Genomic DNA, 12370 nt, shown 5'->3' with positions numbered 1-12370 from the left:
TCATCTTGACCAAGTAATAATAATTCGCTAGAAAGAATAGAAAATTAGGTCCCATTCCTACTGAGTAGATTCTTCATCTGATTTTCCTAGAGAGAACACCCCACCCAGCCAAATGTGGGTCTGCATGAACTGGGTTAATCCCTGGCTGAGATCATCAAACAGAATACAGAAATCCCTCCCCAAGTGCAAGTTTTCATCATGCAAAATTATAGCACACGTACCTTTTCAGCAACTGTGCGCATATCAGTTCCAGTATATGTAAATTTGGGGTCACTCCTTTTGGGGATAAATTAGAAAAAAAGGGAACTGAGGTTTGGAATATAAAAAGGTATTAAAGCAAAGTAACAGGAATAGCAGTTTTTGCAATGAAACAGCAGAGACAAAGGAGGAGGAGGGAAAGTAAACTGAGGCTAGAGCTGTGCTCATATGTCTGTTAGAAGGACTCTGAGACATATGCTTAAGTGGCGAGTGCATAGTTTTCAATGGGCAAAGCTAAAGTCCTATAATCCTGGGTATTAAGGAGGTGAGTTTGACAAGGAGAAACTGCTGTGCTCTGACGTTTAAATAAAGGTAGACCAAAGCTTTCACCACCTCAAGCATTCAAGCCGCTGCAGATCTCTGAGATCACTGTAGGGTCCACCAGGGGGAGGCAGAAAGCCATTGACAATTCAGATAGAGAAATGGATTAATAGGGGGAAATGTCTCCTCATATGCACATCATCTGCCACAGAGAGCTTTCACAGGTTCACTTATGATCTTGGTTCCCCCAACCATATTTTTCACATAGGATCATACATATCTCAACTGAAAATCCTCCTACTAGAAAGTAAGGTGGAAAGCAACTTTCAAGGTTGGGGTGGAATTGAAACTGTGTTCTTGAGGGAGCTCCACAGTCATAATGGTAACTTAAAATACAACCTGTACAAAACATTGCGAAAGTTGTGATAATTTTGAGTTAACAATGACAAAGAGATCAAAAGATAGGAGTAAACAAATATAGTCTTACCTTGGGTCATCATTCAACTAGAGTGGGAAAGAGCAGAAAACATTATTGATCACATTAAGTGTATTAGATGTACATGGATGCAGATAATATGAAAATTAGGTTATGTGTTCCTGTACACCGGCATGAAAGACTGGAGAATTCTTACTTCGGATTGCCAACAAGTAAGCTCTATTTCCTCATCCTCTTTCACCCCTCTGCAATATTTAACGCAGTGGAAACTTGGGATTCTTGGGAACCCTCACCTGTCTTGGGTTATTTGGAACCGAACCCTCAAAATGAATCCTAGAGGGAAGAGTGGAGGCGAGGCTAGGGGCCCTAATCGTGGTCAGCTGCTTCCTGATACACTGATGTCCTCATTATAAAAGATCGTCTTTCTGATCTGACTTGCAGTTTTGGTCAATGGGGTGATAACTCCAGATCTAAAGAAAAGCCACAGACTACAAGAAAAAGCGAGCCTCCCATCCCTCCCCCCCTCCCACTCCCCGAGGCTTAGGAGGATCGCTGGTGGCTTGCGGAAGGGTAAAGAAGCCTTAAGCGACGCGAGGAAACGGGGCCCAGGCGACAGGACCATCCAAAGGATACGTCCAAGGATCTGAGTCAGGAGTGCCTGTGGCCTCCGCAGCCCTGGGCGCTGGCAACACCCAACCAGGCGACACGGTGGGGCTGCTCAGCAGGGTTCCGGCCGGGCTTACTGGCTGACTTACCTCCCCTATGCACAGCCCCATCACCTCCTCCTTCTCTGTGCTCAGAGCGTGGTTGAGACAAACTAGGAAAGCATCCGACTCCAGATGAACCGCCTGCACCGCCTGCACCACCTGCACCGCCATCTTGGTCTGGTCCTGCTCACGTCCGCCTCGGGCCCACTCGGGCCTGGCCAACCGGCTGCTCCGGCGCTTGGGTTCCGTGGGGGCGGGGCCTGGGGCGCGGGGCGGGGCGGGCGGGCGCGCGGGGGTGGAGCTTGGGACGCGGGGGCGGGGCCGGCCCGGCGGCACCTGGGAAACGCCCGCGCCGGTTGGGGCAGGCGTGGCCGTCGGGGCAGAGGGCGGTGGCCGGCCGCGGTCTGGACGTCGGGCCGGGCGCGGGGGGCGGCAGGGAGGCGGCGCTCTCGGGCCGCGGGCGGACGTGGTCTGTGAGGAGCGCCCGGACGGCCGGGCCGGCGCCTCCTGAGCGCCGGCGCCCATTTTGCCCGCCCGCCGAGAAGAGCCGTGCGCGGCCTACACGCTCCGGGGACCTCCCTCAGGCGGCATCGCCGCGCGCGCCGGCCTCTCGAGCCCAAGGGACGCTCTTTTGAAATTCGGTCCTGAGTTAAGGTTTTCTTTTATTTTGTTTTGTTTCCAAGTTAGGGGCCCTGAATTTGGGACCACTCTCTTTCCCTGGACCACTTCCGGTGGCCGGCCCGCGCCCCGTAACTTCGGTTCGGTGACCTCGGCCCGGAATGCCCCTCGGCTCGCCCCGGGCTCACGTCCCGATCCCGGCTTGAGTGGCCCGGGGTGGGTGACCTGAAGTTGTAGCCTCGCTGCTCTCGAGGCGGATAATTAGCCCAAGAAACACTATATTCATGTGAGTAACCTCTTGGCAGAAACAGTGTTATACTGTGTCTGAAAAAGTATCACTCCTAAGCTTGGCGGCTGCTACTTTCTCCAAAGGCTTTTAGGTATTTATTTGTTCGATACAGGGAAGGGGAAAGGGGAACTGAAGTTTCTGTTCGAGGTCGGATGTATCGCAGATCGCAGCAGATATGCACAAGTTTCCTCAGCTCGCCTTGTCTCGGTGATATCAGACCTGGTGAAATTATATGTAAAAGTAATTTTCTTTTGAGGTGTGATAAACATGCAATAGGGGACAGTACACATCTCCCACTCCCGAGGCTAGGAATTACACGCGGATTCTGGGAACGATTCGAAACCAAAGAAAAATCTATGCCGTGCTGCCGCCACGGCCAGTCAGTGCCTCTGTGGGTTTGATCTGCTTCTCTGTTCCGTGTGTAGTTGGGAGACAGGCGGACAGGGCAGTACTGGAAAGGGAACATGCCCAGGGTGCTGCTGGAGGTGTTGATGCTTTGCTCTTTTCTCCCAAGTCAGTTCCAACCCCGATCTCCCCACAAATAGGGCCCACGTCCAGTGGAACTATCTGGAACATCCATGCCAGCAACCTCCATTTTTACCTAATGTTTAAGAATCATATTGCACATCCTTCCATGATTAATTTTGATAATGATGAAGCTGGGGCGAAATGTCAAGTGTGCAATTACACTGGACCCATCTAATTTTTCTCTTAAGCTTCAATTTTACAGCATATATTATTTTCAATGGCTATTCGCGGCTAGTATGCCCTGCGCTGATGGTGCAAGTATGGCTGTTCTTATTTTTATGTTTTGTGATGGGACGTCTTGCGTTTATAAGCACTTTTAGGCAGCTTCGAGAAGAAAAACACCTTTTGTCTATGGTTGGTGTTAGTCAATCTCGTATTCCACAATGATATTCTCTAACTTTTATAATGCTCATGGCTGCATTTTACAGCTCTAAAGTTTAATTGGAGTAGAAAAAACTATTAACATTTATGGCAAGCTTATCATGTGCTAGACACTCTACTAAGCATTTGTATACCTTGTATGTGTAAACTGCCCCAATTGGAATCAGCCTCTGCAACTTCCTAGCTGTGTTACCTCATGCAAGTTAGCTAACTTCTCTGTGCCTTACTTCCCTCATCTTTATGTGGGGGTAATAATAGTATCCATCTAATGGGTGACTGTGAAGATTAAAAGAGTCAATATATAAACATGCAGGAAGTGCTAGGTAAGCGCTGACAGTTACGAGCAATTTGTTCTTTAATTCTCATTTGACATCTTAGAAAACTGGAGTGTAGAGAGCTTAACTTATCCGAGGTCACAGAGCTAGTAAGTGGCAAAATCAGCATTCATACACAGGCCGGGCTGACTCCAGGGCTTGGTAACTTCACCCATTGTAAGTAGATGAGTTTATTAACTGACTTCAAATAAAATAAGTGTATTCAACTGATTCATGTTTAAAAACTGTTCAAACACCTGGAAATTAAACCAAATTATACTTCTTTTAAAAGACACAAAATAATTCATTCTGTAAATGAAAAATAATGGTTTTACTTGCATTACCTACCTAAGCAAGCCCTTCTGTGTGGTCTGTCTACTTAAAACATAGTTTACAAACTGCCTTACTAAGAAATATTCTGTCTAGGCCAGTGTGGTCCCTGGCCGTGGCATCAAGGTAACCCCCACGGGGACAATCTTTTTCAGTGCATTCATGGGTAATAAAGGTATATAAACCCCCTTTTTTTTTTTTTTGGCCGCGCCGTGCGGCATGCAGGATCTTAGTTCCCCGACCAGGGATTGAACCTGTGCCCCCTGCATTGGGGCCGCAGAGTCTTAACCACTGGACCGCCAGGGAATTCCCTATAAACACTTTTTTGAATCCATTTGAATTTGCAGCTGGTAGTATTCCTTGAGTTGAGTGGAACAGGTTTATGTTCTGTGTTTTGTATTGCACATTGTGCCTAAGTTTATCTCGAGGTTTTCAGAGATTCATCTTAGTTCAAGGGGTCCTGGATTTTGTGCACAACTGTCATATGGAGGAGAAAGTTCTCGAGTCAAATAAATTTGGGGAATGTTAAAATAAAGGTTCTTTACTGCATAACTTGCCAGAGCTTTTACTGTACTTACGTGCTTTATGATTCTACAAGATTCCCAAACTTATTTGACCAAGGAAAAAGTTAGGGGCAAGTGTTCCAAGGATCACTTTTAGGGAAACTGTATTCCATTCATACAACCTGCGATTTTGTGGCTTTGATCTTAATCCCTCTCACTGAGCCTTGGCTTTTCTCTGCTGAGGCTCTTGATTCGTGCTCACAGGGCAGCTTCTCAGTCCCTTGATCACTGCAGTTGCCTTTCGCTGGGCCTTCACGCTGTCTCTGGTAGCGCATGCAAGTCCAGGGTTGTGTGCTGGCGTTTGTTCCCAGGTTCATCCTGCTGATGCCCAGCATGTTGTCCTTCGGGTCACAGCAGCACACCACGCTGCCTTTCTTCTGAGAATATTTTGTAGTGACTCATAGGCCTCTTTGTAGTGATTCTTACTAACTCAGAGCATCCAATTTGTTTGCCCTCTATGCCAGTGGAATTATTTCCTTTTAATGTCGGTATAACCAGTAAAATTTTGCTTTTCATTCAAAACAGATTTAAATGTCAATGTGTCAACGTGTTAGTTGTTGCTAGGACCTATCTGTGAAGTTGAGATGGTCCTAAAACCCTTAACATTTGGTTTCTACTTTGGGGGGGGCACGTGTTTCTTTTGTACTCAAAATTCAGACTTTAATATATTTTATTTTGACATTAGTATTTACTGGGTTTTGTTTTTATCTCTACTTTCCAAAATCTTGGGGAGAAAGAGAGGCAGAACAATTGTATCTGCTAAATGGAAAAAAATGGCTTTGAACAAAATAATGTATAGCTATATAACAGACCCAGAGAGTCACTCTCTACCCATGCTCATGTGGCCTTTGCCTCCCCTCTCTACTCAGCATACGTATCCATCCACTCACAGGAACACTGTTTGACTAGTATTTGAGGCTTAGGGTGTCCAGTGCTGTATTATTCCTTCTGTTGAGGTGCTTATAACACTGTACTGGGGTGGGGGGGGCGGACAGGACTTGTGAAATAAGCAGAGCAAAATGTGAAGCAATTTATAATTAGCGGTCAAATCTGAGTTTTAGTTTAGACATAAATGCTACAGTATTCATAAGAGGCAGGACGTTTTCATCAAGAAGGCAGGCACCTGCCCTCTGCGGTAATAGTACTGAGATAGGCAGAGAGGCCCGGGGAGGAACATTAGGCGAGTGGAAAGCGAGAGCAAGGATACGGCGCTAGACATGATGAACCTGGTGTTGGGGGAAAGTTGGTCTCGAGTACAGTGATAGTGGTGCTTGCTGGAAATGGTGACAGGTGGGGTGCACCAACTGAAGAAGAGGAAGAAGTCCACGATAACTCACAAGTTTTGAGTCCGCAGGATCAGGAGAGGCTGTGTTGCCACTGCGAGAAATCAGGATTTGGTTTAGGAGAAGGTGTTCCACTTTAGGTGAGTTTGAAATGAGAGAGCCCTATAAGACAAAAGCTACGATGGGCTCAGAGTCAGGTCCACTCAGGGTGCAATGGGCGAGGCAACTGTGATGCTCATAAGTTATTCACTACAATCAGACCATTTCCTAAGTCTATAAAAGATATTTTCCACTCACCTTTTAGGGAAGGTAAACTAACAATGTTAAGGAAAAACAACAACAACAACTCAGACTCAGATTGTTGTTCTCGAAAAGAAGGCTCGGTTCAGCTCAATTAGTTCTTCTTTCTGGCATCATCCTGTGTTCTGGCATCTCGTTTCCTCTTGACAATCTCATTTTGAGGGTTTAACAACCTCCCAAGCTGTGCTGCAGTCCCTCTCCTACCTAGAGGCCGCCTAATGGGAATAGGAGGCCTCTGGTTTTGGAGCAGATCCCCCAATGCCGTGTCTGCGCTCTGCCCAATGTAGACACCCAGTGAAAGTGCGCTGTGACGCTGTAAGCTGGCTCCAAAAGGTTCATTCCTGTAAAATGCAGCTCAAGTTGTTGTGAGGCCCTGAATGAGACCCAGACCTGGGCGGAGGATCCTTATGGGGTCGGAGCTGAGTCTGCGTTATGGAAAGAGTTTGCCCAGAAGGTGTGCTTCCTTTACACCTCCCAAAGGGCAGATGGGCTTTTCTGACCTTCTGACTTGGGAAAACAGAATTTAAACCCACGCGTCTATGGAAAAATGGGCTCCTATGACATCCTGAAGCATTATTAAAATGAAACAAGGACCTAGATGGGTGACTATCATTTGCTGTCTCTCAGCTCTGAATCATCATGATCCCCAGGGTCTGTTGCAACTGAAAAATTCCATGATGCGACCATAAGTATTTTCCCTAAAATGAAAACTCCCTTCTGGAAATGCCTAGCCATTATAAGTAACCTTTCTAAGCAAACTGATAAATAGGTCGTTTGCCCTTAAAACAAACTTCTAATTTCAGTTTAGAAAGCCATGCACATTACATGATTTGACCTTCACAGTCTTACCTTTTAAAATGGAAACTGCTTGGAAGGGGCTTTTACCTGGAGAATATGGCATGCATGTGTCTGTTATACTGCTTTCCTGCCCAAATAAGTGTGCCCTTATGCGCACTCCTGTGCATATTCCGTTGCTCACTACATTTTGTCAGATGCTGCTTGCTGAATGCAGAGACTGTGAGACCACTGCCCGGCTTCCTGTAGCGCTAGGCCTACATTTCCACGGAACCCCTCACCTAGCAGAGTTCTTGAGTGCTTCGCGGTCAGCAGCATCAGCCGAGGTTCTGCCTGAGTGTCACTTCAGTGTCTGCCAGGGAGCTTCAGACGTCCTCAGTTCTGTTTAGGCTGTTCAAATAGACATAGATGAGGTTTGCTTCTAGTTGGTGGTTGCTAGTACCAGGTCACCTTGCTCATTGGTGAGTTCATTCCAACCCAAAAAGTCACACCTGTGTCCTGTGCGCGGGTGCTGCAGGCTTAGGTGGAGAAAAGCAGGGCTAGAATTGGAATCCAAAGCCCAGGATGGCAGGAGAGGATGTGGGGGCTCCACCCGATCACCTCTGGGTTCACCAAGAGGGTATCTACCGCGACGAACACCAGCGCACGTGGGTGGCCGTCCTGGAAGAGGTAACTGTTTACATTTTGTTTCTTTCTTTCTTGATTTTTGCTTTCAAGCAACTTGGTTTCTAACCAGTCTCAATATCCTGAAGTCTTTGGTTTTATTTTTGATCGTTTCTTTCCATTAGGAGACGAGTTTCCTAAGGGCACGAGTTCAGCAAGTTCAGGTTCCTTTAGGTGACGCAGCCAGGCCAAGTCACCTTCTCACCTCCCAGCTACCTCTCATGTGGCAACTCTACCCCGAGGAGCGCTACATGGATAACAACTCTCGCTTGTGGCAGATCCAGCATCATTTAATGGTACACATGTTGCTTAATAATTTTTCATTGTACTGGGACCCTTATAACAGAGTACTCTATAAACTTTTCTTTTTCTGACAGGTCAGGGGAGTACAGGAGCTGTTGCTTAAGCTTTTGCCTGATGATTAATCTGGTATGTATTTCTTTTTCTCCCCTGTCCCCACCCCCCCCCCCTTCTTCTTTTTCACCCTATTCGATTGTGGTGATTTTAATGATCTTTTTTTTCCAGGTGCTGGGATTCTAGGAAGATATGCCCCTCTGTTCTGTTCAGTATATGGCAATCACGTCATCCACCACTGCAGTGCACCCACCTGTGGGCCTGGGGGGAGGGAGTGGGTTGAAAAACTGCTCAAGAACACAGAAGTTTAGGAAGGGTCATGAAGAACACCGAAAGTGGAACTGCAGAGAAAGGGTTATGCAGGCAGAAAGCAAGTCAACAAAAGCACTTAGTTAGGATATGTAACTTGAAATTGACTCCTTTGGAAATTGCCGTAGAGCCGTTAATGGACATCATCAGCTGGAACTGGGGTCTGATGAATCCCACAAAAGTCAGCACCTGCCACAGAACAGATGCCCTGACCACCAAGGACTTGGTACTGGTTTAGAGAGAAGAGAGCAGCTCCTAGCAGCATCAACATCTATTTGTCGCTTATTTGCCCTGCAGCAATTCACCTGCCTTTCCTTCTCCCATCCTGTAAATATCCTAGGTTTTGCTCCAGTGTTTCCCATCCCAGTACTGACCTAACTTGGATCTACTAAGAACTTAGGGGGCTCTGAGAAAAAAAAAAGGGGGGAGATCATTTGCATTAATGAAATTAGCTACAAAGGCTCCTGGGCCTTTTTCCTTTCTGAAATTGTGTCTTCAAATTTTTAGAAGTTGCTGATCAGAATCGTGGGCACTTAAATTTATTCTCTGGTTACAAATATTTTAAATAAGTTGGTTTCTGTAAGAACTCCAAAAAACATTTTAGCTGCTTACCTAGCACCTTTCTCAGGAAGTAATAATGGCACCAAATATTGCTGATTCACTACCTGATAAAGAATTTCCTGAGTTAAAATACTCATAGCAGTTTATATACATTAAAAGAAAGGTTTTACTTTTTAAAAAATCTTGGGAATAATAGCTATCACGTGTTGAGTCCTTACTGCCTTCCAGGCACTGTTCTATGCACTTTATATACTGTATCACGTTTAATCCTTCCATCAATGCTTTCAGGTAGGTATGATCCCTATTTTACACACAAGTAATAAGGAAAAAGGCTCAAGGAGTTAAATCATTTATCAAAAGTGGTTCTCTGAGTGACAGAGCCGGGCAGTGGGCCGACTTGTCAGGCTGCAGCACCGGCTCCTCTAGCCCAACGTTGGTTTACAATAGTCAAGATGAGTTGAAGTCAAGGGTTTTTTTTCCCTATGTAAAGCTATTTATATCTTCCAAGCCAAATGGAATATTATAAAAATACAGTTAATTCATCCTATGAGCAGGAAGAATATTTTTTAGTGTAATTGTTTTCCAGCAATTGTAAGAGCATACTGCTTGTCTCAGAAGAAAATTCCATCGAGGGGCTTTAAAGTCTTTATGTATAAAAGACAAAATAAAAATCATTTTTCTTATTTTAGTTTTCTGGATATGCCGCAGAAGGACCCGTGCCAGAAACAAGCCTGTGAAATACAGAAATGTTTACAAGGTAGTATGTCAAATGCTTTTCTATATTTATCCACTTTATCTGTGAACTAACAAGAGAACAATTGTTCTTTTTATCAGCAGACTATATTAACTCCTCTCAGAATGTAATATTTCTGTAACTAACTTATCTTAAAGATTTTCCTCACTGTGTCTTCAAGGATGGCAGAAAATAAAAAGTGGCGTGACCTAAGCTCGGGATTTACAATCCTGGTTGTACATTTAGAATCACCTGGAGGGCTTCAAACACTTGCCTAGAACAGTTAAATCAGACTCTCTGGGGGTGGGGTCTGGGCAGGAATCAGTCTAAAAAGCGAACCAGGTGATTTTAATGTGCAGCCAGAGTTGAGAATTACTACGCTGAACAAAGTCCTTTTTAAAAAAGACTAGTTTTAAACGGGTTGGTTAGACTGCACTGTGGCTGACAACTCACTTTTTAAAAGCAGTCAGGTTAGAAGGGGTGAAAATACAGTTGGAATTCAGGCAGCTAACTCTTAAAGGCAAAAGTAAATCAGCTAAAGCGTATTTGATGTCAGTGATTTGTCCATTTTGTTTTAAATAAGCTGATAAATTTGACCATATGCTAGAGGATTTTACTTTTTTAAATCAGCAAATGGTTACTAGCAGAACAAACAGAAAAGGCTACAAGGCTATCTGAATTTGAAAACTGACTTTTTGGATAACTTTTTCCCATTACTAAAGTAATAGATAGAGATGGATGCCCACGAAAATATAGAAAGGGAGGAGGGAAAAATGTTCAGAGTTCACCCAAAGACTCACCACCAAAGAAAACCCTTGTTTGTATATTTCCTTTGACTTTTAACTTTCATTCTTGGACTTTTCATTTTATGGTGTAAGCAATATTTTTAAAATCTTTTAATCTGAAATGTTAATGTATAATAATAATGCCATTTTATTCATCCTTTTCTTCCCTTCCTCCAAATTTAAGAAAAAGGAAGGGGAATTCCCTGGAGGTCCAGGGGTTAGGACTCAGCACTTTCACTGCCGTGGGCCCGGGTTCAATCCCTGGTCAGGGAACTAAAATCCCGCAAGCCTCGATGCGTGGCACCCCCGCCAAAAAAAAAAAGAATGTTCTTCCCAATTTCTTCTCCCAAATAAATTCTTACCTGATTCTATCTGATTCTTACCTGATTTGAATTAGCAACATACAGCTAAAGGAGAACACAAATCAAGTTAGAACTGGTTACACCCCCCTCACTACAATGTGGGTGGATTGAGAGCTAGAAGGGCTAAGAGTGAGCATTAAGTACTCCCTGGATGACAAGCTCAGTTGTAAGGGCTTTAAATAATATTAAGCTTTAATCCTTGCACCCATGAGGTAGATACTACTGTGACCCATTTTTATAGATAGGGAAATCAACACAGAAGCTATGTAACTTGTCTAGGGTCACAGAACTATTAAGGGGCACAGTGATGGTTTGAACCCCTTTGGTCTGGGTCCAAACCTGGACTTAGCCACCCAACCATACTCTCTTTCTAATCAGAATTGTCTTTCCTATCCCAGGCTAACTCCCATGCACCCCATTTTAGTACTGGGGGACTCATCACCTGCAGTTGACCTAGGACCTTTAGGTCAAGTCCTCCTTGACTTAGGGTCTATGTATAGCAGGGATCTGCAAATGTTTTATGTAAAGGACCAAACAGGAAATATTTTAGGACTTGGAAGTCAGGAGGTCTTTGGGGTGTGTGTGTGTGTGTGTGTGTGTGTGTGTGTGTGTGTGTTTCCAACCTTTTGCAAAACCCATTCTTAGCTCAACTGTAAAAAAGAGTGGAATTCAACCCTGAGGCTGCAGTTTGCCAACCCCTAATGCACAGACTTGGTAGGGAAGGTTCAGCAGCCACCTTAAACTGAGTGCAAAATAATGTGCATGGTTCCTGCATTTCTCTAATTCACCAAATTAACAAAAGGGATTAGTGACCAAACACACACACACACACACACACACACACGAGAGAGAGAGAGAGAGAGAGAGAGAGAGAGAGAGAGAGAGAGAGGAGGTTAAAAACCACTGCCCTGGAAAAAGGCACGTAAGTAATCAGCGTTAAAGAAAAGGAAATTATATGTAAAAATACCTTTCGACCACTTTGTACATCATACTTCCTTATTAACCTGTTGATGGGTCTCTAAATCAGAAAGAATTCAGTGGACTTGGCTACACCCTCTTTCCTCCAGGTCTGTAGATACAACAAAGTGAAAAGGACTGGGAAGCTCAGAGCTAACCCTCCCTGTTCCCCAGTCCTATGAGATCATGACTAGGGTCTGTGTATCTGTCTTTCAGCCAACAACTACATGGAATCTAAGTGTCAGGCTGTCATCCAAGAACTGCGTAAGTGTTGTGCTCGATATCCCAAGGGAAGATCTCTCGTCTGTTCAGGATTTGAGAAAGAAGAGGAAGAAAAGCTGACGCTGAAGCCCACATGACAGTAAAGTTCTGCTGAGAAGCAAACTGCTGCCCCACATTTCCACCACGCGGGTTTTATCTATCCTCCTGACTCTTTCTTCAGGCCAGGTAGCAGCAAATATCAAATGAAAAAGTCAACTATAAAAGTTAATATGCCATCTATGCAGAACAAATATAAATATATTAAACAAATAAGTAGAATGTGATAAAACTGAGCTGCTAAAATAAACCTTTTAAGTGAAAA

General features: G+C 44.6%; 3 protein-coding genes across 9 annotated transcripts in view; 2 read left to right on the top strand and 1 right to left on the bottom strand.

Annotated features, from left to right (window-relative positions):
• Window positions 1-1882, bottom strand: part of BRCC3 (BRCA1/BRCA2-containing complex subunit 3) — a 76987-nt gene extending 75105 nt beyond the window's left edge. For 2 of the 4 annotated variants that reach the window (XM_036840714.1, XM_036840717.1), the window contains exons 1-3: window positions 1711-1882; window positions 1007-1023; window positions 222-276 (exon numbers count right to left, since the gene is read on the bottom strand). In XM_036840714.1, coding sequence (XP_036696609.1) covers window positions 222-276; window positions 1007-1023; window positions 1711-1833 — 195 coding nt within the window. In that variant the 5' untranslated portion in view covers window positions 1834-1882. The remainder of the gene's footprint in view (window positions 1-221; window positions 277-1006; window positions 1024-1710) is intronic. The other 2 variants (XM_036840715.1, XM_036840716.1) reach the window with 2 other exon arrangements.
• Window positions 1883-2427: 545 nt separating this feature from the next.
• On the top strand, window positions 2428-12370 carry CMC4 (C-X9-C motif containing 4). Of its 3 annotated transcripts, XM_036840836.1 has the most exons (4): window positions 8006-8022; window positions 8104-8155; window positions 9640-9707; window positions 12004-12370. In XM_036840836.1, exons 3-4 carry the CDS (start codon window positions 9650-9652, stop codon window positions 12144-12146), a joined length of 201 nt encoding a protein of 66 aa, XP_036696731.1. In that variant the 5' UTR covers window positions 8006-8022; window positions 8104-8155; window positions 9640-9649; the 3' UTR covers window positions 12147-12370. The 3 variants fall into 3 exon arrangements, with proteins under 3 accessions (XP_036696729.1, XP_036696731.1, XP_036696730.1); XM_036840834.1 differs by lacking the exons at window positions 8006-8022; window positions 8104-8155 and adding an exon at window positions 2428-2566; XM_036840835.1 differs by lacking the exons at window positions 8006-8022; window positions 8104-8155 and adding an exon at window positions 8587-8716.
• On the top strand, window positions 2429-12017 carry MTCP1 (mature T cell proliferation 1). Of its 2 annotated transcripts, XR_005018417.1 has the most exons (6): window positions 2429-2566; window positions 7581-7732; window positions 7852-8022; window positions 8104-8155; window positions 9640-9707; window positions 12004-12017. XR_005018417.1 is itself a non-coding variant. In XM_036840832.1 (5 exons), the coding sequence occupies exons 2-4, from the start codon at window positions 7628-7630 to the stop codon at window positions 8149-8151; spliced, it is 324 nt and encodes a 107-aa protein (XP_036696727.1). In that variant the 5' UTR covers window positions 2429-2566; window positions 7581-7627; the 3' UTR covers window positions 8152-8155; window positions 8252-8716. The 2 variants fall into 2 exon arrangements, 1 of the variants encoding a protein (XP_036696727.1); XM_036840832.1 differs by lacking the exons at window positions 9640-9707; window positions 12004-12017 and adding an exon at window positions 8252-8716.

The sequence above is a fragment of the Balaenoptera musculus genome, chromosome X, assembly GCF_009873245.2.
Source record: "Balaenoptera musculus isolate JJ_BM4_2016_0621 chromosome X, mBalMus1.pri.v3, whole genome shotgun sequence".
Lineage (NCBI taxonomy): Eukaryota > Metazoa > Chordata > Mammalia > Artiodactyla > Balaenopteridae > Balaenoptera > Balaenoptera musculus.
The sequence above is the reverse complement of the archived record's forward strand: the minus strand, read 5'-3'. Positions and strand labels throughout refer to the sequence as shown.